This window comes from Geotrypetes seraphini, chromosome 14, assembly GCF_902459505.1.
Source record: "Geotrypetes seraphini chromosome 14, aGeoSer1.1, whole genome shotgun sequence".
Classification (NCBI taxonomy): Eukaryota; Metazoa; Chordata; class Amphibia; order Gymnophiona; family Dermophiidae; genus Geotrypetes; species Geotrypetes seraphini.
The window spans coordinates 22591868-22618857 of record NC_047097.1 but is presented as its reverse complement, the minus strand read 5'-3'; the positions used below and the strand labels follow the sequence as shown (position 1 = coordinate 22618857).

Genomic DNA, 26990 nt, shown 5'->3' with positions numbered 1-26990 from the left:
TAGTGCCCAAGAAAAGGATCTGGGACTGGGTATCATCATAGACAATACGTGAAACCTTCTGCCCAATGTGCGGCGGTGGCCAAAAAAGCAAACAGGATGCTAGGAATTATTAAAAAAGGATGGTTAACAAGACTAAGAATGTTATAATGCCCCTGTATTGCTCCATGGTGCGACCTCATTTGGAGTATTTCGTTCAATTCTGGTCTCCTTATCTCAAGAAAGATACAGTGGCGCTAGAAAAGGTTCAAAGAAGAGCGACCCAGATGGTAAAGGGGATGGAACTTCTCTCATATGAGGAAAGACTAAAACGGTTAGGGCTCTTCAGCTTGGAAAAGAGACGGCTGAAGGAAGATATGATTGAAGTTTACAAAATCCTGAGCGGACTAGAATGGGTACAAGTGGATCGATTTTTCACTTCGTCAAAAATTACAAAGATTAGGGGACGCTTAATGAAGTTACTGGGAAATACTTTTAAAACCAATAGGAGGAAATTTTTTTTCACTGAGAGAATAGTTAAACTCTAAAATGCATTGCCAGAGGATATGGTAAGAATGGATAGCGTAGCTGGTTTTAAAAAAGGTTTGGAAAAGTTCCTGGAGGAAAAGTCCATAGTCTGTTATTGAGAAAGACATGGGGAAAGCCACTGCTTGCCCTGTATCGGCAGAATGGAATATTGTTACTCCTTGGGTTTTGGCCAAGTATTGGTGACCTGGATTGGCCACTATGAGAACTGTCTACTGGGCTTGATGGGCCATTGGTCTGACCCTGTAAGGCTATTTTTATGTTCTTATGTAGTCTTATTCTTCTTAAGGAATGCAATGGGGGAATCAGAACTACAAGTCCCTACTTGGAGTGGAGAAGTAGCCTAATGCAGTGGTTCCCAACCATGTCCTGAGGGACCACCAGGCCAGTTGGGTTTTCAGGATAGGTCTAATGAATATGCATGGAGCAGATTTGCATGCCTGGCACCTCCATTATATGCAGATCTCTCTCATACATATTCATTAGAGATATCCTGAAAACCCAACTGGCCTGGTGGTCCTTCAGGACAGGGTTGGGAACCACTGGCCTAATGGTTAGTGCAGTGGGATGAGAACATGGGTTCAATTCCCACTGCTGCTCCTTGTGACTCTGAGCAAGTCATCTAACCTTCCATTGCCCAATGCAGAAAATAAATACCTCAGTGAAAAGCTTTGATTGTAACCACAGAAAGGAGGTATATTAAGTCCCATTCCCTTTCCCTACATACAGTGGGGTAAACTGTCCTGCATCTCTGAATCCAGTTGGCAGCCTTACTTTAAAGCCACAGACCAGCTGTTGTCCATGACTTTGCAAAAGGATGAAAACTGAGCAGACTAGATAAAAGCTTAAGGTCCTTGTCTGCCACCTTGTTTGTTTCTTTGTTCACTGCTGCTGCCAGGAGCAGCTCTTTTCTGCTTATGCAAAATAGAAGCCATTGTGACATCACCAAGATTTCTAAATGCTCCCCACTGTTTCATTAGGGCTGCACATTTTTTAGTGCACTTTTAAAGAATTTTGTATTGTATTTATTGAATTTGATATACCGCTAGCACATAAGTATTAAGCGGTTTACAAAGCTAATAATATGATAGGCACATTAAAACTACCCTCTCCGTCCCAAATGGGCTCACAATCTAAACTAACGGCCTCTTTTACAAAGCTGCGCTAACGGCCCCGAAGCCCATAGAGATTTAAAGGGCTTCGGGGCTGTTGCCACATGGCAGCTGCTAGCGTGGCTTTGTAAAAGAGGCCATAAGTGCCTGGGAGAAAAAAACAATGTTTGTAAAAAAGACAAATTAGAAGAAGACCCCTCCAGAAAAAAACAGAATGCGAAGGAAGGGAGAAAGCAAAGGTTCATTTCAAAAAATAAAATGAAAGACAACAAAATGAATGTATCATACAAACAAGAAAAATAGAAAAAGGAAGATTAAAAAAAAAACAAAAAAACAAACAAACCCAACATAAAACAATCCTACAGAACAGCAAGCTGGATTCAGGAGAGGCCTGATAACCTGGTCCAGGACTTCCTGAGGAAGAAGGAGCCAATAGCTGTGCCTTGAAGCAGCTGAAGCAGGACCTTCCCCGGCAAGCCACAGTAGGAGGAAACAGACCAGTCCCATGGATGAAAAGGCAGGATCTGAAGAGTCAAGCAGAATCCGGCAGAAGAGGCAGGCCAAGGAATGCCTCACGATACCTGCACCATCTGGCCACACAACATCCGAGTTTCTCCATCAACCAAACTGCATCACCGGCGAGCTGAAGGAGGCGGCGAAGGGTGCATCCAGCCGGCAGCATTACAAGGGAGCGGCACAACATCCACCCCAATGGTGACAGGACTAGGCCTTGGAGGGAGGAAGCCATTGGCGCGGCCCTCAGGCACAGTACAGTCTTATCAGTGGTGCAAAGAAGCCATGTCAAAGTTGGACCCCGCCACCCCCAACCAGGGAGGGGTTGAGGGGGCCCAGGCCAGGTCAGAGATCAGTGATCATAAGAGATCAGTCATCAGAAGTTTAAGTTCCTTTTATGTTTTCAAAGTACTTAGACTTACAAAGTTCCATAGTAACCTATGGCTCCTAAGAGGCTGATTCACTAAAGCATGATAACCTGTGGTACCAGGAGCATGGCAGTTGTGCATTTTTAATTGAATTGGCCTAAGTGAAAGTAATGTGACCACTGGCAATACACACAGTAACCTTTGTTAATGGTACCGAGGTTACAGTGGTTTAATGAGTCAGTCTCTAAATGTAGGCAAATAAATTATAGGCCTCAGTTTAGATTCCTAAGTTTGTAGATAAATAAAGACCTGGCTTTTTCAAATTATATATGGCCAACCTAGTTTACCTAATACCCCTCACTGATCACACCGGGCTGCAAACTTGCTTCTGTCTTCACTCTTTCTTCTCTCATTCCCCTTGCCCTTTACTTGTTTTCTCTTCACGATATTTAATCTTTTTGTTTTATAAACTGCTGAAGAGCACTGTGGTACAATCAGCAGTTTATCAAGTCTCTGCAAGGAACTAAATAGATGAATTTTCAGCTGGAAATATTCCTAAATTTAGGAGCCCCCCAAATTAGGCATCTAGTGTAGGAATTGATTTTGTAAAAACTGGTCCTTTAGTGTTAAAATGTTATTCTCTTTTCTATTTTGGCAAATTTTGACTCGGAAATATTGGAGATAGCAGTGTGACTTGCTGGAGCTCAGAGTTTCTGGCACTTTCCAAATTAATGTAGTTGAGGGTGAGAAGAAGGGGAGCCTCGGTTGGCATATGTACTCACAATGTACTGTGGTTATACAGCTGTAGATTATAGTCAGGCTGATAGATCCAAAGGCTTAACATTTAGAGCAGTGTCTTGCAAACTGTGTGCCACAGCACAGTGGTGTGCTGTGAAGAGATTCCGGGTGTGCTACTGGAGATTTCTAGAATTTATTTTTAAAATTCCCTTCATAAGAAATAATTCATAAAATAATTACATATGTTGTGTATGCAAGAGTCTGTCACCACTGGCGCCAGCACCTCTCCTCCTCCGGCGTAAATGTTCGCCAGCGTGAGCAGCATCTTCCACCTGCTGCTCGTGCCAGCCTCAACTCCTTTCTGATATCACTTCCTGTTATGGGACCAGGATGTGACATCAGAAGGGAGCCGAGGGTGACGCATGAGCAGCAGGTGGAAGATGCTGCTTGCACCGGTGAATATTTACAGAGGAATAATTTCAGTTCTAATGTGCTGCGAGAAACATTTGCTCCGTTTAGTGTGCCAGAGCTAAAGAAGTTTGCGAGATACTGGTTTAGAGAGTAGAAATTCGATTGAAGAATGAGGTGCGCTGTGGCAATGGTTGTATTTCCAGACCGATACATAAGACGTGTCCTGCTGTCACAGTGATAACAAAAATAATACATCAAGCAAGTCTGCTATCCTCAGTATGTGTAGAAGTAATACTGAGCCCTGAAAATTATACTGGAAGAAGCATAAAACAGAGCATCCATGTACACAAAATCTTACCAGCTGATATTCAGTGCTGTATTTTCATTATTGTTCCTCATGCTGGGAACACATTGTGCTAAGAAGGAAGCAAAAATATTGAAAAATAAACATTGCTAGACTTTTGAGGCAGGGTAGTTGAATGCATGGTTTTATCCATTGTTAATTAGGAATGCGTGTATGCTGACTGAATTGTGTGTCTGTTTTCTGTTGAACATATGGAGGGACATAATCGAAAGGAACGTCTAAGTCCGTTTTCGTCCAAGTCGTCCAAAGTAAAAAATAGCTTAGGACACATTTTTGAAAAATACCCCCAAATTTTTTTTGTTTCGAAAATTGTCTAATTATATGTCCTCCCAATCTGATCGTCCAAGCCGCTAAATTGTCCATCTTTTTACCACATTTTCGTCCAACTTATTGTCCAAGTCAAAAATGCCTAGAACAAGCCCTCTTGGACGTGGGAGGGGTGTGCAAAGTGATGGACTGAACACCCAGATATGGCACCTAAATAGTGGGGTACCTGACAGGGCACTGCTGTGAACTTCACAAAAAGGGTGCCATGTCATCATCTCACTACAGCTCCCATATAGGTCACGGTGAGCCCCCCAAACCACCTCCAGAATCCCCTAGACCCACTTATCTACCACCCTAATAGCCCTTATGGCTGCAGGAGTCACTTATATGCTAGTAAAAATAGTTTTGGGGGTGTATAGGGGAGTGCACATGTTTAAGTATCAATGCAGTGATTACAGGGGCTTATGGGCTTGGGGCCTCCTCTCCATGGGTCTCTAACCCACCCCCAAGACAGCTTAAGCTGCCTCTGTGCAGGACGACTAGGCTTTCCTATGCCAGGCTGCCAGGTGATGATGTTCTGGAGGCACAATTTTCAAGTTGTGATTAATATTTTTATGGGGAGGGGATGGGGTGGGTTCGGTGATCACTGGGGTAGTGTGTGGGAATCTGTATTATGTGTTTACAGTGCTTTTTTGGTCACTTTAGGTGGGTTTTTGTGACTTAGGCCATGTTTTAAATGGTCTAAGTCACAACGTCCAAGTTCCATCAATCCTGTGCTGTATAACTTTCGGTTATACATGCAGTATGACTAAGTTTAAGCCGGCCCACATCCCACCCAACTCCCGCCCTCGATACGCCTCCTGAAACACCCTGTTTAATGATGGTCGTTCAGCGGCACTATGAAGGCCTAGGTCGTTTAGAAATATTTCCAAAACCCATTTTTATTATCGGCACTTGGACATATTTTGACAATGTTCATCCAACTGCTGACTTAGGCCAGTTTTTGGATGTTTTTCTCTTTCAATTATGAGCCCCTTGGTATATATACCTATCTCTACTGTATTGGTATGAATGCTTAGGTATTTTTCCTCTAATTTTAAAATTTTAACCATTTTGACATGTTCATTGAGAACAATACATAAACTATATACTGTATTACAAGCTGAAATCTACCATTACAATATTGCCTATCTTATTTGGTTTTCTAATATCTGCTAGCATTTCTTGTCCATGGTCAGGTGGATGATAATTTACCTCCACCACTATACTTTTTCTTAGACACACATGGAATTTCTATACATAAGGATTCCACATTGGGTTTTCCTAAAGGACTTGTATTCTGCTTGTTATACCGCTTCAGTAGAATACAAGCGGTTTACAAAAAAAAAAAATCAATATAAAAAGAAATCCAATAATAATAGGAAATATCTTAAAACATATAAACAAACCAGGATTACTTCGCATTGTCTTAAAAAAGACACCATCTACCCCCCACCCAAAAAAAAAAATAACCCCTAACTAAATTACTATTAAATTAAATCTGAATGTCCTCTAACCACAACAATCCCTGGAGTCACTTTGCAGAATCGAATCCTCTCAATAAATATGAGTAATTTCTGATATGGATACATCATTCCCAAATGCTTCATTAAAATAAAAGGTTTTTAGCCTTGTTTTAAATGCCTGTAAAGTTATTTCCTGTGGTAGATGATTCCACAACTGGGGACCAATTCTTAATATATACTGTCACTCTCTACCAGTATGATATGCCCTGTCATTTTGATATACAGTCAAATCTTGGTTTGAGAGTAATGCGATTTGCGAGTGTTTTGCAAGATGAGCAAAACACTCTTGCATATCTTGCCTCACAAACTGAGTGTTGACTTGATTTGCGAGCCCCCACCTCCAAGAACTGGAATTGCCCCTCCCGCCCGCCCAAACCCTTATCGCGATTGGGCGCCAGCACCAACCCACAGGACGTGCCGGTGCCGAAGGAGCCTGCCGGCTGCCGGTGATCTCTGCTGGGCCTTGAGCATCTGCGCATGCTTAAGGCCTTCTGGCTCCTAAATTTCATTAGAATCTCGGAGAGAGCGGGAGCCAGGAGGAGGCCTTGAGCATGCGCAGATGCTCAAGGACCAGCAGAGATCACCGGCAGCCGGCAGGCTCCTTAAAGCTTTCTGGCTCCTGAATCTCATTAGAATCTCAGAGAGAGCGGGAGCTAGGAGGCCTTGAGCATGCACAAATGCTCAAGGCCCAGCAGAGATCACCGGCAGGCGGCAGGCTCCTTCAGCACCGGCATGTCCTGTGGGTTGGTGCTGCGTGGCAGTGCCCAATTGTGGTAAGGGTTTGGGCGGGGTGGGGGGGTGGGGTGGCGATATTGGTTTTCAGGGGTGGGGTGTCTTTTCGGGATGTGGTGGGGTGGGATGTAAGCACGTCAGTGTCCTCGGGGGGGGGGGGGGGGGTCTTTTTGGGATGTGGAACAAATTGCCTGAGCTTCCATTGTTTTCTATGTGCTTTGATATACGAGTACTTTGGTTTACGAGCATGCTTCTGGAACTAATTATGCTTGCAAACAAAGGTTCCACTGTAAATTGTACTCTGGTATTACAGTATCACATTAGTTGTACTTCCATTAAGTTGCTGAGATGCAATTTCTTTCATTTTGTCCACCTTCTAGGAGAACACATAGATTACTGTGGTTATGCAGTACTTCCTATGGCTATAGAACAAGATATACTTGCGGCTGTTGAACCTTTGAAAACGCAAGTTGTACAGTTAGCCAATACAAATCCCTTGTACCCGTAAGTAACAAATGCTATAGTGAATATATTGAAAATGTCTGTCTCTGTTAAATGAATTGATTGAGAAGATTTGGTTAGCGATAAGGATATGTTGGTGTAACATGAATCCTACTGGCGTCTAAGTCAGCTTAGGCGCCAGTATGTGATTCTTTAAACGGTGCCTAGCGGTTGATTGACAACCGTGCCGAACAGCGCCCAGGAGATAGGTACCGCTTGGTGCCGTTTATAGAATCAGCCCCTTAGTGTGTGCTGACTCTGTTGGCGCACCTTGGTAATAGCACCCCTAAGACTTTTATTCATAGGAGATAATAAATTGTATATTTAGATGTTTATTTTCCATATAATTTAGGGTTCTTTGAGGTTGTCTGTCAGCGTTTTAATTCCACAGGTATTATTTCTGTGTACCTTTTCTAGTTGAATCAAATAGGCCTGTGTCACATAGCTTCATTAATGCCAAAAGGGCTGCTGCATTTAGAACTGGTCTCGTCCTTGCAAACTCCAAGATAAGGAGATACCACACACCCTAATGGACATAAACTTGCATTACCTAGGCAGTATCCCCCTAATTCTATAAGCTTGAAAACTACTGACAGAGCAAAGTGGAGCTAAATCACTGTGCCTGACTACTAGCTCTGTAGCAGCGGACAAAGTAATGTTCCGCGAAACGTTGGCTGCGTCGGCTCCAGTTTAGATTCCGGCTGTTTGATAGACGGCACGTATGAAAAAAGAGCGTTAAAGATAAGTAATCACCTGTTGGTATTTTTCAAATCGTTGGGGTGGTCACAAACTAATTGAATTCTAAAACAAGGTCTTAAATGAACATGAATAGTTTTATTAATTGAGTGAAAGTTATAAAATTAAAAAAAAAAATATATAGTGAATCAGGTTTTTTTGAGCAAACGCATTGATTCTAACTATGCTGACAGTGCTGGTCGATGATAAGACTTAGCGTAGAGCTCCAAAACTCTGAGGCCTTTTTCCTGAATTAAAAAAATATAGATATATGGATAAACAGATAAACACACTAAATTAGCGTATATTCCAGACTTCCCCAATAGAGTGGTTATATGATATTGTAGTAACACTGGTTATTTGCACCACTCGGTTAGGTATATCTTGAGATATCACCAAAAAATGACAAGAGAAAATCTCACAGATGACAATGCCAGCCTGATTAACACACAAATTATATTCTTTCAAAACCCAATTTATTTAAAATTATTTATAACCCGCCTATCCACAAATCTAAGCGGAGAACAATAATCACATACAAAATCACACAAAAAATACAAACAAGAACAGCACATCCTTGAACTGTCACATGGACTTTTGCCAATGTAACGTAAAATAATGTTTATAAATGGGTTACATACTGTATGTGCTATCTTGGGTAGCTGAGCATAGAATGTTCCTTATCTAGTTCAGTTTGCGGACCTTCCACCTCGTCTAAAAAGCTTTGCAGTAATCTAAATAGTTTTTAGTGCTGATAGGTCATTTACCTGAACACCCAGGGGCAAATTCTATGACGTCCCAATTGTAGGCGGTGTGTCCTACTGCTGCCTAGCCAGCCAATCAGGACGCACATTTAAAAAAAAAAAAAAGCCCTGAGGAAGGTCGCCTACTAAGGCTAGGCATGGGTGTGGTTTAGCCCAGAAGTGGCCTTAGTCAAGCTTAGGTGGCCCTAGGCATCTCCCTAGGGCTGCGATAGGTGCCTGAAAGGTAGGCCAGCGAAATGCTGGTCTACATTTCAGATAGACCTGGCCGCTGATCTGATCGCGGCAGGGAATCTCCCTGCTATGATCAGATTAACAGCTGCGGCAGGTGCCTCCCCCTCCTCCCACAAAAACTACTGGCAGGAGGGATGCCCAGTCCCTCCTGCCGGAACCCCTGAAGCCGACCTCCCCACCCCAAATGTCCACGGTAGGAGGAGTGCCCAATTCTTCCTGCTGTCACCACCCCAAGACATCTCCCGAGAGGAGGGATTCCCAGTCCCTCCTGCTAGAACCCCCCTCCTCGAGACATCCTCTGAGAGGAGGGATGCCCAGTCCCTCCTGCTGGAACATCTCCCCCCCTCCCCCTCCGACACATCCCCTGGTAGGAGGTATGCCCAGTCTCTCCTGCCAGAAACCCCCCACTCCACCCCCATGACAAATCCACCAGTACATACCGTTCCTGCTGGGAGATGTCTTGGGATGGTGGCGGCAGGAGGAATTGGCCACTCCTGCTGCGGACATTCGGAGGTAGGCTTCAGAGGTTCCGGCAGGAGGGACTGGGCATCTCTCCTGTTGGTAGTCTTCACGGTGGGGGTGGGGGCGGAAGAACGGGTTCCCTGCCGCTAAACTGATTGTGGCAGGGAGATTCCCTTGCCGTGATCAGCTCAGCAGCAATCCGATTCTCTAACCGGCATCTGTGACGTGGACGCTGGTTAGAGAATTGTGGTGTTAGGTAGGCTTGGGCATCTGTCCATGAGGACAGATGCAATTCTATAGAGGTTACCTGTTTGCAATTCTCAAAAGCCACTTAGGCGGCTTCTGAGACTGGCCCCCAGTTCCTGCATGACTGGCATTAGGAGCTGGCAGCCATACCACAGGGGGCTACAGACAGAAGTTTTGCACGCTACTAATCACTCCCCTATTTTACTAAATGTACCTAAAATCCAATTCCTTTACAAGATTCAGTTAAACTACTAGAAGTCACTATTGATATGCCTTTTACTTACAAATCTTATATCTCAGCTCTCTTTTTTCACAGTTCAGCTCTTAGACTGCTGGTTCATTCCCTTATCCGTTCTAAACTAGATTACTATAACTCTTTTTACTATCTGACCTCACATCTTCTCAACTGTGCCATCTGTAGACAATACAAAACACTGCTGTCAAGCTTTCCTTGAGAAAAGAAATAGTAAAACACTGGCTACCCTCTACCCATTTCATGCAGAATACTGTTTAAAATTCTCACAATCTTCAATACAGGCATCCCATTGTTTCTTAGCAGTGCCCTAATTCCATAGACTCCATTTCATGGCTTATACTAGGAACAGCAAAATCTTGTGATTCTGATTTACCAAATGATTAAACATGAAACACACCACGAGTCCTGTTTGAAAGTAGTTGCATCAATCTTTGGAATCAACTCCTTATTGACATCAGACTCAAACCTTCTCCCAAAATCTTCGTTAAGGTTTTCACTCCAAATTAAAGGCTTTCTCAATATTTTTCCACTTCTAGACCATATTGTCCTGTCTCTGCCCCCTATCCTTCACTCTTTCTGGGTCCTATCTGTTTAGTTCCTCTTACAACCTTTACCTTTCTCCCTACCTTACCCCAATTGATTTAATGTAACCGAGGCCTCCTGATGTATTTATCTCGAAAGCCACCGGTTGTTATCTTTTATTTTGTAATTATAAGCTGCCTAGATAAAGTGAACCATGACCTATGAACCCTTCCCTGGTTTGGCCCCGGGCCCCTGCATATCTAATACCAGCCCGGAGTCCCTGTGGTCTTTCTGGATGAGTAAAAAAGTACCTTCATCGTAATGCTTCTGTGTGCTGTGAAATGCTACTGTGTTTTTACATTGTGCTTTTTAAAGATACGCTGAATTGAAATTTCAGTGTTTCTGATCAATTATATAAAAAACAAATCTCAAGTGCAGGAATTTTTTTATTGGTGGCCATTATCTTTCAACAGAGCAAAAGAAAGCATTCTTGGTGTGTTTTCTGTTGAACTCCACAAGAGCACTTTGTGTTGCTATGTTTTATCTTTGTTTTTCTATTTCTATTTTTGACGAAAGAGACCCTGTAGGAAGAAATATCATTTTTGGAAAACAAACCACCTCCCTGGAGAAGGTGAGTCAGCTGCAGGACTTTGGGGAATGGGTTCAGCACGTCTCACGCTTCCAGCTTTTTATATGTTTGTCATTCCTTATAATAAAGTGTGCTGTTTATCCATCATGAATGTCTGTGTAATTTGGAAAGTGTGATCTCTTGTGATAGACCAACAAAACAATTTTGAACACAGGTGTTGTGTGTTATTGTAGGAGAGGGCTCAAAACGATAATTTAAATTTCTTTGTTTTGTAATAAATTCCTAGTCCCTTACTGAAAGGAGGGAGATGTGGGACCTGGAGCAGTAGTTTAGAACATTGTGGAGAGAAGCAAGAAAAATTAATGTTAAGGAGAGATTTAAATATGCCCTTTAAATTAAAAAAAAAAAAGTTAAAGTCCATAAACTCCATGTCTTCCTAAATTATTTGTTTCCTTGTACTTGAGGATGGAGTGTAAGGAGCAAGGAATGATCCTGCTTTCCGTGGTTAAGCTCCAATATCATTGGCTGGCCCATCTCTATATGACAGATTCAATTAGTTTTTTTTCTTTTTGAAAAATAGAATCAATAAGACTTTACATATGCTAATTATAAAGCACAGTAGCTGCTTTCTGTTAGTTTGGGGCAGTGGTCTCAAACACGCGACCCGGGGGCCACATGCGGCCCACCAGGTACTATTTTGAGGCCCTCGGTATGTTTATGTTAATCACAAAAGTAAAATATAACAGTTTCTTGATCATATGTCTCTTTAGCTATAAATGTCAATATTATTATTAAGACTTAGTCAAAAGGAAAGATTTATAAACTAAAAAGAGTTTTACCTCATGCAAAATTGTCATTTCTTTAATAAGACATTAACTATTTTTTTCTGCGGCCCTCCAAGTACCTACAAATCCAAAATGTGGCCCCGCAAAGGGTTTGAGTTTGAGACCACTGGTTTGGGGGGTTTTGTCATTTTTTCTTTGATAATATTCCTTTGAGATCACATATTTTGTTTGAATTGAGGCCAGATTTTGAAGCCATTCGCAAAGGTCGAACAGTGTCATACTTGTGGAAATAGGCTAGTGAAAAACTGCTCACTCTGATTCTACAGCTCACATGTTTTCCCCTATATCGAGGCAGACAGTTCTTAGGGATGGGATCAGGGCTAGGGTTGCCATATTTTCCAATCGGACAATCCGGACCCCTAGGCCCGCAGAGTTCTGCCCTCCCTGCCCTGCAATGCCCTAATCCCGCCCTAAGTCCCGCCCTAGCCTTCCCCCGCTGCCTGCTCTTGTTGGGCAGGGAGAAAATCTGCGCATACGCGGATACCACGTGTTGATGCCATGCTCGTGCGTGCTCGTGACGTCATGGTGTGGCATCCACACATGCGCGGACTTTCTCCCTGCATGATGTGATTTGAGAAGGCTTTTCAAAATGCAGACAAAGTACCGGGTTTTGAAAAGCCGTCTGGGGAAATCCGGATGTTTGGCAACTCTGATCGGGGCTGACTTTGAAGTATTGCGCACTGCTTCTCTCTGCCTGTGAGCAGTGGTGAAGTGAGGGTAGGATGCACCCGGGGAGGTGGAACTCCCACAGCAATCACAACCCTCACTTATTTGGGTCAAAACAGGATGGCAAGAGAGCTAGCAAAGGCAATGATCCAGCTTTGGCTCATCTAATTGCCTCCTCTTTAAATGCAGCTTGCTTATCTGATGCTGTATTTCTTACTACAGTTCTCCCCCAATATACGTGGGGGTTCCATTCCAGGAACCCCTGCAAATCTTGAAAAACCGCGAATACGGTTTTCAGCAGGGGAGACAGGAGAGGGCAGCCAGAGAGGCAGGAGAGAGCAGCCAGAGCGCCGGCGAGTGAAGGAAATCACTCGCGGTATGCTCCGACCGCCTCTTCCTGCACTAAAGTCAGAGCTGTGTGTCAAAGCAGCTCCTGATTGGTGAGGCCCGACTTTAGTGCAGGAAGAGGCGGTCGGAGCGTACCGCGAGTGATTTCCTTCACTCGCCGGCGCTCTGGCTGCTCTCTCCTGCCTCTCCGGCTGCCCTCTCCTGCCCAGTCATTCGCAGTCGGAAAATACCGCGAATAACTGGGACCGCAAATTGCCGACCGCAAATGACCGGGGGAGCACTGTATTCCTTTTCAAAAACAAATACTAAACAGCAGCAATTATTTTTTTTACTTATCCTTTTAATGCAATGTCTCTAGCATGCCCCGACGGGACTCGTTTCACCCACAAGGGCTTTTTCAAGGGTTCATAAAGAAGCTCTACTTCAGCGTCCTTCCTCATTTGGGGCCTGTGAGGAAGACACTTTGCCAATTCTAAGGAAGAAGTACTGATAAGCTGTATGGATTAGAAGTGTAGGGGCTCATTTTATGTCTTTCCCCTGCAGTTGTTACCCCTGACGCAGTCTGTGGGCAAAATGAGGCCACATCAGACTTCTTTCATTTGGACTGATCTTTTTGGTTCTGTGTTCAGTTTGTGGCAGATCTTTGCCTCTTGTTTGTGTATATTATTGATGAAAGTGGTGGCATGAGGAAAGGAGGGGGATGCTACTTGTAGCCACTGCATTAGGAGAGGGCTAGACCATGTGTGGGGGAAAGGGGGGAGGGAAGGAACAGGGAGGGGAAGAGGAGATACTGGAACTAACCTGGGTGGGTAGGGAAGGGAGACATAGAAACTAAGGAAGAAAGTATATATGGTGGGAGTTGTAGTAGAATTCTCACACAAGCATCCTGTTATGAAATCAAGCAATATAAGGGCAATTTTCAAAGACATTTCCATAGGTACAACATTGGCTAATTTACAACATTGGCTAATTTATCTGTGTGCCTCAGGGATTCATAGTCAGTCGCGCGCCGACAATCAAGCGCTGACAATTCGGCGCAAGAAAGAAGCGCACCACGGGAAAACTTAGTTTTAAAGAGCTCTGAAGCGGGGTTTGAGTGGGGAAACCTCCCCCCTTTATTGTATAGTGTTTGCGCTGCTGTTGGGGGGGGGGGGGTTGAGGGGTTGGAACCCTCCATTATAGAGAAAACTGAACTTTTTCTGATTTTTTTCGGGAAAAGTTCCATTTTCTCTATAATGTGGGGGGTTGCACCCACCACACACCCCCAACAGCAGCGCAAATACTTTGCAGTAAAGTGAGGGGGGTTCCCCCCCACACACCCCCATCAGAGCTCTTTAAAACTAAGCTTTCCCGTGGCGCGCTTCTTTCTTGTGCCAAATTGTCAACGCGCTGGTGTCTGGCGCGCGATTATCCCGTCACCGCCTCAGGGTATATAATTTATTTTCAATGAGAAGGAGTGGATCTAGACCAGTGGTCTCAAACTCATATCCTTTGCAGGGCCACATTTTGGATTTGTAGGTACGTGGAGAGCCTCAGAAAAAATAGTTAATGTCTTATTAAAGAAATGACAATTTTGCATGAGGTAAAAAAAAACCCTCTTTATAGTTTATAAATCTTTCCTTTTGGCTAAGTTTTATTAATAATATTGTAATTTATAGCTAAAGAGACATATGATCAAGAAACTGTTTTTGTGATTATGATAAATATACCTAGGACCTCAAAATAGTACCTGGCGGGCCGCATGTTGTCCCCCGGCTGCGAGTTTGAGACCGCTGATCTAGATGGAAGTAAGAGAGAGATTTGTACATATACTTTGAGTTTTCAAAAGCATGTGCATATCTTTCCTTGGGAAAACTCTCTCCTCTTATTAACGGCCTCTGACTGATAAGGGGGTACTCCAGGACCGAGCTGAGAAACACTGCTCTAGACTGATCTTTGGTTCATATGGTTCTTTTTGAGATGTATTAGACTTCTTCAACCATATTTAGCTAAACATGATATCTAATCTAATCAGGGATTTGTGAGTTGCACTATGCCTAAATAGGTTCAAAGTAATTTACAGTACAATTTAAGAGAGATTATTTGGTACAATACGAGGAAGCTACAGGAGATACATTACAAAACAGTCTGAGAGATGGTACAGTACAAAACGAGAAAACTAGTACTATTTAAAGAGTGATGCTGCAGGGTAGAAGATGGAGGTAATTTATAGTTCCAAGTCACGAGGATGACAGTGTGCAGTGTCATAGAGGCTGCAAGGTGCGCGGTAGGCCCAAGGGTCTGTTTTCTGTGGTGGATATGGTGTCAAAGAAATAAGTCTTTAGTTTCTTTCAGAATGTGAGGTAGCTCAGTTCTGATGATTGTTGGGAGGTTGTTCCATATCTTTGTGCTGATATATGTAAACATAGTGATGAAAATACTTTTGTATATGAGGCCTTTTGTAGAGAGGTAGTTCATCAGAAGCTTTCTAAGATTTCTGACCAAGGTGGACCATAAGGAAGTGGATGTGTTTATGAGTGGCATGGCAGAGTTGCCATGTAGGATGTGGAAAATTAGACAGCCCTCCTGCCGCAGACAATGTCGGGGAGTGGGGGTGGGGTGTGTCGCTGCCACTGTGATCAGCTCAGCGGCTACGCATTCTCTAACCGGGGCTTGTGTCATGGGTGCTGGTTAGAGAATCGGGGTGGTTAAGCAGGGTTAGGCATCTGTCCCTTAGGGCAGACACGATTCTGTATGCGATTCTCAGCTGCTTCTTAAGCGGCTACAGAAACCGGCATCCTATACAGAATTTCTCCCTTTGAGACTGCAATAGCCTTAGTACACTAGCCCCATTGAGGATTGATATCATTGTACTTACTCCTGTACACCCTCAGTCTTTTAGCTTTCTGAAATGTTGCTTTTAATGATACAAGTCTTGTTCAGTTGACGAGGACAACCAAGCCAAATTATTATATCCATAATGCACACTAGTGTCTATTAATGGGCCAAAAATGATGATGGCCTCATCTAATTTATTCAATAACTTCCTTTAATGTGGTGTAAATGTGGAATTCTAGCTGTGTAAATACATTTCATAAAATACACAAAAGATATAACGACTTAAATAAATAAAGGATAATTAGATTAAAGGTTATGAATTCAAACCATATGATATTCTGAATTGCATGAGGAAAGCTGATGTTGGTCTCTGAAATTCATAAAATTGTGGAACGTGTTGGCCACATGTGCCAAAAGAGGAAGAACGGGCAGAAAAGTCTGGGGAGCTACAGCACAGTTGTTCTTTACAGCCGAAGTCGCTCTAAATGTCAGCAGCGTAATAGAATCCAACAGAGCCTGCATGCTCTAGTCTCATGATGACTGTGACAGGGTTGAATTTAACGGCGCCAATGTTATTATGAGTGCTGGTACAATATATTCTCTATCCCAAATATTTTATTGAACAAATAAATTAGACTCCAAATGAATTAACGACGCGCCCCCACCTCTTCAATAGGAAAACAAGAAAAGACATTTTCAGCCTCATGGCCTAAGATCTTAAGCTCATCTACCGAGTGTTGCCAACATGGTTGGTTACACAGTTATGATCTGAAGAAAATGGAGGTATTGGTGGTGCAGATTTGCCTGGCCCTTCTGAAATGCAGTTAGGTGATGGGAATTCTTCAGTCTTGTCTGAGGAGTGTTATTGAACTTTGAGTTGTTCTTTTGACCACATATTAAGATGTTACTGTAGTATATAAGTCATACGAGTTGCTCTCCTGAGTCAGACCAAAGTCCAGAATCCTGTTTCTAACAGTGGCCAATCCAGATCATAGGTACCCGGCAGAATCCCTAAATGTAGCAAGTGACTTTCCTCGGGACTTTAAGCTCAGGCTATTGCGTAGACTTGAGTCTTATTTTGAGCTTTCTGACTTTGGGAGGATATTGCAGCAGTTGTTGCTGAAACCAGTAGACTATTGTAATTAAGTATTGCTGGTTCAGCTGTTCAACCTCTTCAGATTATTCAAAATGTCACAGCCTGGCAGACCACCCCAGGCAGCTTCTTCACAGGGGGCACCTCTTCTCTGCCCCTCCGCATACCTCTTTAAATGTTTACCGGCTCGAGCAGCTGTTTGTGCCGACGTTGGCTCCCTTATGACATCACTTCCCGGTTGCAGGACATGACATCAGAAGGGAGCCAACACCGGTGCAATTAGCAGATGGAAGATGCTGTTGGTCCAGCAGTGGGGAAGAGTTGGATGGGTGCCGAAGAAGTGAGGAAAAGGGGGGAGGGGAACATGGTGTGGCGATGTTGGGTGTCATCGCCCTAGGCGCCAGCCTTCCTTGATACACCACTGAGGCTACGTGAACATATTTCTCCTGTTCTATAGTTCCTTTATTGAGTGACAAAGACTTTTTAGGACAGTAATGTTGTTTCTTGAAGTAGTGAGGCTGAATCGGTTCCTACTACAGTTCCAATTTGCTTCCATCATCTTTCCCATTTCTTGAGATCTCATTTTGATGCCTGGTCGTGTATGTAGGATCAAAGAATTGGCAATAGGATTTTATCTGTATCGGACCCTGTTGTTTGGAATCAGTTGCTAATCAGTTGTTAATTGACCTATTCAATTTTTTTTTAAAAAAAACCCAAAAACCAAAGCTGTTTTTTTTTTTTTTCCCCAGGCTTTTACAGTGAAAGTATGATTGTTTCATTTAAATGTTATGTTTCAAGTTGTTAAGTCTGTATCTGTTATTTTATGCTATCTTTTATCTTCTTTCCCATGTTGTTTTGTATCGGCCTAGCTAGGCAGGATAAAAATGGTTTGAAATAAATACCTAAATTAAGGTCTTCATCAGTGGTTGAGGGGACAGTTGTACTTACCTCTGTGCTGTCTAACACCACTTCAGAAATTAAGGGGTCCTTTTATTAAAGCGTGCTAATCAATTTAGCACACGCTAAATGCTAATGTGCCCATAGAATATAATGGATGCGTTAGCATTTAGCGCACCTTAATAAAAGGACCCCTAAGATATTAGAATTGGCTTCTTAATTGGTTCCTCTTACACTTGTATTTTTATGAAATCCAGCACTCATAAGAACATAAGAGTAGCCTTACTGGGTCAGCCCAATGGTCCATCAAGCCCAGTAGCCCGTTCTCACGGTGGCCAATCCAGGTCCTAGTGCCTGGCCAAAACCCAAGGAGTAGCATAAGAACATAAGAATTGCCGCTGCTGGGTCAGACCAGTATCCATCGTGCCCAGCAGTCTGCTCCCGTGGTGGACCTTAGGTCAAAGTCCAGTGCCCTAACTGAGACTAGCCTTACCTGCGTACGTTCTGGTTCAGCAGGAACTTGTCTAACTTTGTCTTCACTCCCTGGAGGGTTTTCCCCCTATAACAGCTTCCGGAAGAGCATTCCAGTTTTCCACCACTCTCTGGGTGAAGAAGAACTTCCTTACGTTTGTACGGAATCTAGCTCCTTTTAACTTTAGAGAGTGCCCTCTTGTTCTCCCTACCTTGGAGAGGGTAAACAACCTGTCTTTCTCAATAACAGACTATGGACTTTTCCTCCAGGAACTTGTCCAAACCTTTCTTAAAACCAGCTACGCTATCCGCTCTTACCACATCCTCTGGCAATGCATTCCAGAGCTTAACTATTCTCTGAGTGGGAAAAAAAAAATGTCCTCCTATTGGTTTTAAAAGTATTTCCGTGTAACTTCATCGGGTGTCCCCTAGTCTTTGTAATTTTTGACAGAGTGAAAAATCAATCCACTTGTACCCGTCCTACTCCACTCAGGATTTTGTAGACTTCAATCATATCTCCCCTGAGCTGTCTCTTTTCCAAGCTGAAGAGCCCTAACTGTTTTAGTCTTTCTTCATACAAGAGGAATTCCATCCCCTTTACAATCTTGGTCGCTCTTCTTTGAACCTTTTCTAGTACTACTATATCTTTCTTGAGATCAGTTTGCCACCACTCACATATATGTTATTCTTTCTTTCTTTTTTTTTTTTTTTAAATAACGAAAACCAGTGAGAAAGTAAGACCTGACTCAAACTGTGTTTCAACAGAAAAATGCCTTCCTCAGGATTCGGGAGTAGCCTAGTGGTTAGAGCACCCTGAGGTTGTGAGTTTGATCCCAGCCTGCTCCTTGTAACTCTGGGCAAGTCTCTTACACTGGCTTTTACTAAACCACAGTAGAGCATTTTACTGCGGGCCAGCGAGGTAAATGCTCCGATGCTCATGGGAATTGAATGTGCGTCGGAGCATTTATCTTGCTGACCTACCATAAAAAGCTCTATTACGGTTTAGTAAAAGGAGCTCTTAATCCCTCCATAGTTGCCGTATATACTTGAATATAAACCGATCTGAAAATAAACCGAGATAACCTTTTTCCCCCAAAGGAGGATGAAAAAAGATTGACACGAATATAAACCGGTTTATATTCAAGTACCGATACAGGGCAGAAGTGACCCCCTCCTCCCTTCCCTGGTGTCCTGTCTGTCAGCTCTGCAGCCGAACAACCAGCCAATCCACCCCCCTTCCCAGACCCATTGCGGGCCTGCAGTACTGCCCTGGTGGTCCAGTGGAGCAGGGAACCGGAGCTGCCTTCAATCCCTCCCTCCTGGCGACTTTGTGCAACTAGCTCGCCCCTCCCCTTCCCTCCTCTGCAGGTCTACCTTAGGTCCCTGCTGGTCCAGCGGTGAAGTGGGACAGGAGCGATCCCTTTATGCTCCTGCCCGGCAGTCCCCGTAATGAAAAAATGACTGCTGTGAAATCCCGTGGCAAACTTCGCAGGCTAGTTGTACAAAGTTGCCGGGAGGGAGGGATTGATGGCAGCTCTGGCTTCCCTCATCACTGGACCAGCAAGGCAGTACTGGAGACCTGCGGTAGGTGCAGGATGGGGTTAGCTTGAATATAAATCAAGACCCCCATTTTTGGGCCATTTTTTTTACCTCAAAATCTCTGTTTATATTTGAGTATATACGGTAGATTGTGAGCCTGCTGGGACAGATAGGGAAAATACTTAAGAGTACCTGATTACTATTCAATCTATTGTTAACTGCTTTGGTTGAATCTCTTCATAAAAAAGTGGTTAATAAATCAAAATAAATAAATATAGAACAGAATGGTTGATCTGTTTTTGCTGAGAAATAAAGAGCTGTATGCAAAACTGAAAACTACGAGCCATGTTGTTTTCTAGAATCGTCAAACCTCGGTTTGCGAGAGTTTTGCAAGATGAGCAAAACACTCGAGCAAATCGTGCCTAGCAAACCGAGCATCGACTCAATTTGCAAGCCCCCTGCCCATGAACCGGCATCGCCTCCTCCGCCCACGAACGCCCCCCCCTCCCACGAGAACCGGCATTGCCCGCCCAAACCCAAACCCTTTCCCCGATCTGGCACCGGCACGTCCTGTGGGTTGGTGCTGCGTGCCGGTGCCAGAAAATCCAGCAGATCCTGCCTCTTGCCGCTGGGCTGGGCCTTGAGCATCAGATTTTCTCTACTGGATGTTTCCCCCCCCCCCCAATATCCATATTTCATATAAAAAATGCCCCGTCACGTATCTTTATCGCAGATATGAGGGGGTTATAATGGAGAATAAAGATATTTGACCTAAAAAGAAATGGTTTTGAAAGCAGGTAAGCAGAAGATACTGAATAAAAAGAACAAAGCCATCCATTCCACTTTATAAAACATTTTTTTATTTGTCTCTAGCAGCCCTTGGACTCTAAATATATTTATTTCTGCTTAGGCTGGTGTCTGTCCCAGATGGACTGGTGCCACTGTTGCATAGCTCACATTATTTCCCAAAGAAGTGATTTTGATATGTTTCAAACCTTTTTTTTTTTTTTACTTTGGAAAAGAGAAGAAAAGCAGCTACAAGAAACCCTTTTCGTTTACTTCATCACCCAACACCTATGAAAAATGTTTAACAACTTCTATTTTAAAACACCGGCTAAAGTTTCCCATACAAAAGTTTGGGACTGTAAGAATATCCCGAGACACATTCAGTACTGTCATACTGCTCAGTTACATTATCAAGCTTGCAGCACTCACTCGGACTGGTCTAGGTGTTCTCTGTGGGACTTTATGGCCCTTGCTTTAGAAGGCAAACAAAAAGGGGAAAGAAGAAATTTGCCTCAAAATATAGCAAAGCAACCTATCAAAAGGAGGCAAATGAGATGTCAAAAGCTCAACCAATAGGAGATGTGGTAAGAGCGGTTAGCGTTGCTGGTTTTAAGAAAGGTTTGGGCAAGTTCCTGGAGGAAAAGTCCATAGTCTGTTATTGAGAAAGACATGGGGGGAAGCCACTGCTTGCCCTGGATCGGTAGCATGTAATGTTGCTATTCCTTGGGTTTTGGCCAGGTACTAGGGATCTGGATTAGCCACTGTGAGAATGGGCTACTGGGCTTGATGGACCATTGGTCTGACCCAGTAAGGCTATTCTTATGTTCTTAATAAAATCACAAAAAAGTCTATAAAATAATGTCCATCTTGGTAACAAGATCTCCTAAAATGTCCTAACTAGGATCCCATTTTCGGCATCTGTAGATGCCTTCTTCAGGGGATGAGAAGCACAATAGATGCATCAACTGTCTAAATGCGGGACGTTGTCTTCAGAGACAAAATCTTGCTGAAGCAAGAAGAAACTTGTTTTGGTGCAATTTTGTCTCTGAAGACGCCATCCTGCATTTAGACAGTTGATGCATCTATTGTTAGACCACTTGTGTTTAAATCATCTACCACAGTCCTTTTTTTAGCAGGCCTGTTTGTGATTTAGAAATGCATAAGCCAGCTCTAAACTTGTAGATTGCATTCTAAATCCTAATTTTAGTAAGCTGGGATATACATGTCCAAATTCACATGTCCAATGTTCAAATTGCGCTCCCATCTCAATAGAGTAACAAGCCATTAACTAGCAATAATTGTCTCCTATTAAAGAAGATAAAAGTCTAGATAGTTGGATCACAGAAGGGAAATAACTTTTTAACAAAAGTGAGGAAAGAAGTGTTAAAGATGGTTTTTGAGACTCGCAACTGTGAGGGCCCTTTTCCAATATTTTGCTTAGGGGCCCTTAATTTGAGCTTCTGTTACAGAATGGATATGTTCTCCATGGCAGAATAATTGAGCGAAACATGGAGTTAGAGTAAGGAGATCATAAATAAAATGCATGCATTTGAAATGTGGCAATGGAAGATTAGGTGGAGGGATATGATCTCAAAGGAGATGATGAGAGGTGGAAGAATCCTAGTAGAAAACCTCTTCTTAAGGGTGGCCTATGGGGGATAGAAACATAGAAATATAACATAACATCGTACTTCTTAACCGCGTACCCATAAGTTCTACGCGGTTTAGAAAAGATTATAAACTAAAGACAATTTAATAATGGCAGGAAAATTATTTGACCAAGTATTTTGAAAAAAGATGGGTTTTTAGTTGGGTTCTAAAAGGTTTATAAGAACAAGCTCCAAGCAATAACAATCGAAAATCTTTATCGTGGGAAGCCGCTTGGAATGCAAGAGTGTGGTCAAGAAATTTCTTGCTTTTACAGCCCTGTACTGATGGAAAAATAAACAGAGCATGAGATCTTCTACTATATTTATACGATGCCAAGGAAAATCTATTAGCCATGTAAATCGGAGCGGTACCATACATAACCTTAAAGCAGAAACAACCCAACTTGAACAAGACACGAGCCTCCATTGGAAGCCAAAGCAACTCTCGATATGGTCTTTTTAAGATCATAGATTATTCTTACCGCTGTGTTCTGAATCAATGCAGATAAAGGCCAAAAGGCCCATCCAGACTGCACATCCACTAGCTTCTCCTCTTCCTAAGAGATCCCACGTGCCTGTCCCATGCTTGAATTTAGACACAGCCTTTGGGACTCATTTTCAAAGCACTTAGACACACAAAGTACCATATAAGAACATAAGAAGTTGCCTCCGCTGAGTCAGACCAGAGGTCCATCGCGCCCAGCGGACCGCTCCCGCGGCGGCCCATCAGGCCCATTGCCTGAGCAGTGGTCCTTGACTATTTTTATAACCTATCTCTACTTCTATCCCTATAACCTAACCTCAATCCTTATCTGTACCCCTCAATTCCCTTGTTCTCTAGGAACCTATCCAAACCTTCTTTGAAGCCCTGTAACTTGTTCTGGCCTATCACAGCCTCTGGAATATGATGCTTTGTATGTCTAAGTGCTTTGAAAATGAGCCTCTTAGTCTCCACCACCTCTACTGGGAGACTATTCTACACATCTACCACCCTTTCTGAAAAAAAGTATTTCCTTAGATTACTTTTGAGTTATGCCCTCTCATTCTGGAGCTTCCTATCAAATGAAAGAGATTTGCCTCATGTGCATTTATGTCACATAGGTATTTATATCTCTCGTCTCACCACTGACCATTTAGTGGCCTTTTTCTGGATCAACTCCATCCTGTTTATATCTTTTTGAAAGTGCGGTCTCCAGAATTGTATACAATATTCTAAATGAGGTTTCACCAGTGTCTTATACAGGGGCATCAATACCTCCTTTTTCCTACTGACCATACCTCTCCCTCCCTATGCACCCTAGCATCCTCCTAGCTTTCGCCATTGCCTTTTCAACCTATTTGACCACCTTTAGATCATCACATACTATCACACCTAAATCTCACTCCACTTTTGTGCACAAAAGTTCTTCATCCCCTAAACTGTACCATTCCCTTGGGTTTTAGCAGCTCAAATCCATAACCTTCAATTTCTAAGCATTAAGGGCTCCTTTTACTAAGGTGTGCTAGCGTTTTTAGCGTGCGCTACATTGCTGTGTGCGCTAATCCTGTGCTACATGCCAAAAACTAACGCCAGCTCAATGGTGGCGTTAGCGTCCAGCTCGTGCACTAAAACCACTAGCGCAGCTTAGTAAAAGGAGCCCTAAATCTTAGCTGCCAAATTTCTGACGGTTTTTCAAGCTTCACTAGGTCCTTCCTCATGTTATTCACACCTTCAGGCACATCACTGGTAACATCCCTTTCCTCAGAGAGATCTCCAATGACCATTACCTACTGTGCCTTCCGCTCAACCAGTTCCTGACCCAGTCTGTCACTTTGGGGCCTATCCTGAGGGCACTCAGTTTATTTATTAGATGCCTGTGTGGAACACTGTCAAAGGCTTTGCGCACTCCCTCTATCCAAGTTTCTGGTCATCCAGTCAAAGAAATTGATCAGATTTGTCTGAGAAGACCTGCTTCTAGTGAATCCATGTTGCTTCCACTGGATTCCAGAAACGTCACTATTCTCAGTTTTAAAAGCGTTTCCATTAATTTACTTACCAGAGAAGTTAGACTTACCAGCTTGTAGTTCCCCACTTCTTCCTTACTTCCACTTTTGTGGATAGAGACCACATTCGCCCTTTTCCAGTCTTCCAGTACCACTCCTGATTCTAGAGAAGCATTGAAAAGGCTACCTGCGGCTTCAGGGAGCACTGCTGGCTCAGCTGATCGGGGATAACCTTCCTCTACCATGATCAGCATATGGCTGCTGCAGCCTGACTCTAGGATTTCACAGCAGCATAAATAGGCGGCTGAAATTTAGGCTGGGGTTTTTGGGGCCTACATTTCAACCACCTGTCTTACTGTGAATCGCAGCTAGGTAGCCCCTTTAGCCCTCCCAATGCCACTTCTGGTGCAGCCACACCTATTTTGGCATTTTGCAACCTAACCGTTATCCACGCTCTTCAATCTTTCCCTAAGTACAGGAAGAGTCCCGTTGGATTGGAAAATGGCTAACGTCATTCCACTCCACAAAAAGGGATGCAGGATGGAGGCTGAGAATTATAGACCGGTGAGTCTCACATCGATAGTGAGTAAACTTATGGAAACACTAATCAAACGCCAATTGGATACGATCCTGAACGAGGAGAATCTACGAGATCCCCATCAACATGGTTTTACGAAGGGAAGGTCCTGCCAATCAAATCTGATCAGCTTCTTTGACTGGGTAACAAAAAAGCTGGATATAGGGGAGTCCTTGAACATCGTGTACTTGGACTTCAGCAAAGTGTTTGATAGCGTCCCACACCGCAGATTATTGAGCAAGATGGGTTCGATGGGACTGGGTGAAACATTAACCGCATGGGTTAGGGACTGGCTTAGAGGTAGACTTCAGAGGGTAGTGGTAAACGGTACCCTCTCCGATACGATGGAGGTGATCAGCGGAGTGCCGCAGGGCTCAGTCTTGGGCCCGATCCTATTTAACATCTTCGTAAGAGACTTGGCTGAGGGGCTTCGAGGTAAAATTACATTATTCGCCGATGATGCCAAACTATGCAACATAGTAGGCAACTGCACAACAGATGAAAGCACAGTGCCCGACAAAAGCTCAATGCCCGACAGTATGACGCAGGACCTACTCCTGCTGGAGCATTGGTCAAAGACTTGGCAACTAAGTTTTAATGCCAAAAAATGCAAGGTCATGCACCTTGGCGGCAAAAATCCATTCAGGACTTATACCCTATATGGTGAGATCCTAGCAAGGACTGTAGCAGAACGTGACTTGGGGGTGATTATTAGCGAAGACATGAAGACTGCCAATCAAGTGGAGAAAGCTTCATCCAGGGCTAGACAAATCATGGGTTGTATCCGTAGAAGTTTCATCAGCCGTAAACCCGAGGTCATAATGCCATTGTACAGATCCATGGTGAGACCCCATCTGGAATACTGTGTACAATTCTGGAGGCCGCATTATCAAAAAGATGTGCGGAGAGTTGAGTCGGTTCAGCGAATGGCCACCAGGATGGTCTCAGGACTCAAGGATCTCTCGTATGAGGAACAACTGGGTAAGTTGCAGCTGTACTCACTCGAGGAACGCAGAGAGAGAGGAGACATGATCGAGACGTTCAAATATATCACAGGCCGTATCAAGGTGGAAGAGGATCTCTTTTTCCTTAAAGGACCCACGGCAACAAGAGGGCATCCGTTGAAAATCAGGGGTGGGAAATTTCATGGCGACACCAGAAAATATTTCTTCACCGAAAGGGTGGTTGACCGCTGGAATAATCTTCCACAACAGGTAATTGAGGCCAGCAGCATGCCAGATTTTAAGAAGAGATGGGATTGGCTTGTGGGATCTCTTCATGAAGGTAGTTAGGGGGTGGGCCACTAGTGTGGGCAGACTAGATGGGCCATGGCCCTTTTCTGCCGTCATTTTCTATGTTTCTATGTAACCACAATGCCAGACGTCTTTTATTTAGGCGTCGGTAGGTGCTTCAACACTGCTGTTTATTGCCATTAATGATGGCGTTTTTCAATTAACTTAGACATCGGCAGGGCGCTTACCAACACCTAAATTTAGGTGCTGGTTATAGAATTTCCCTGTAAGTTCTTTCAGTATCCTCAGATGTACACCATCCAGCCCCCTTGCTTTGTCCACCTTTAGCTAGCTCCTCATGAACACAATCTTCTACCATACCTCCATCCCTATTTGACTTGTCTTCTGCATTCCTGCACCCGGCGCTTCAGCCTTGAACACAGAACAGAAATATTGTAAACAATTCAGCATTATCTTTATCAACTTCTACACATTTCTCCTCTTCAACTTTGAGTCTCACAATGCCACTTTTGCACTTCTTCCTATCACTAATATACCTATAAAATGTCTTGTCCCCCATTTTATCATGCCGGCTATTTTTTTCCACCATTTGCATCTTTGCTTTCTTGACTACTCACCAACCTCTCTTAATTTTACCGGATATTTTTGCCTGTCTTCATTTTTCTGCGATCTTTTGAAGTTTAAGAAAGTTAACTTCTTTTTCCTTACCTTTTCTGCTACTACTTTTTAGAACCAAAGTGGCCTTTTACTTTTACTTACTTTCCTTACAAAATAGTTTGTTGCCCTTACAATAGCTCCTTTCAGTTTTGCTTACTGCTTTCCTAATTCTTCCAGATGTTCCCATCCAGACAACAATTCCTTGACGTAATCCTCCATCTGAACAAAATTAGGCTTTTTTAAAAGTCTAGAACATTTACTTTTGAATGAGTCCTCTCTACACCTGTCTTAATATTAAACCACACCATGTGGTGATCACTGGATGCCAGTTGATCACCCACTGTAACATCAGAAACACTTTCCCTATTTGTAAGTACTACATCCAATACACGGCCTCCAGTCTATGCAAATTTCTTTCATGCATATTCATTGTGGATATCCTGAAAACCTGACTGGCAAGGGGGTACTCCAGGACCGAGTTGAGAAACACTGCAATATGGCCCCATCTCGC

At 43.4% G+C, this 26990-nt stretch overlaps 2 protein-coding genes across 10 annotated transcripts in view; one reads left to right on the top strand and one right to left on the bottom strand.

The window, feature by feature from the left end:
- The window catches only part of FAM227B (family with sequence similarity 227 member B), a 413569-nt gene that overhangs the window by 13075 nt on the left and 373504 nt on the right, over window positions 1-26990 (bottom strand). The gene's annotated exons all lie outside the window — the stretch shown is intronic.
- The window catches only part of GALK2 (galactokinase 2), a 136387-nt gene that overhangs the window by 13237 nt on the left and 96160 nt on the right, over window positions 1-26990 (top strand). For both annotated transcript variants that reach the window (XM_033920263.1, XM_033920264.1), the window contains exon 3: window positions 6973-7096. In XM_033920263.1, coding sequence (XP_033776154.1) covers window positions 6973-7096 — 124 coding nt within the window. The remainder of the gene's footprint in view (window positions 1-6972; window positions 7097-26990) is intronic.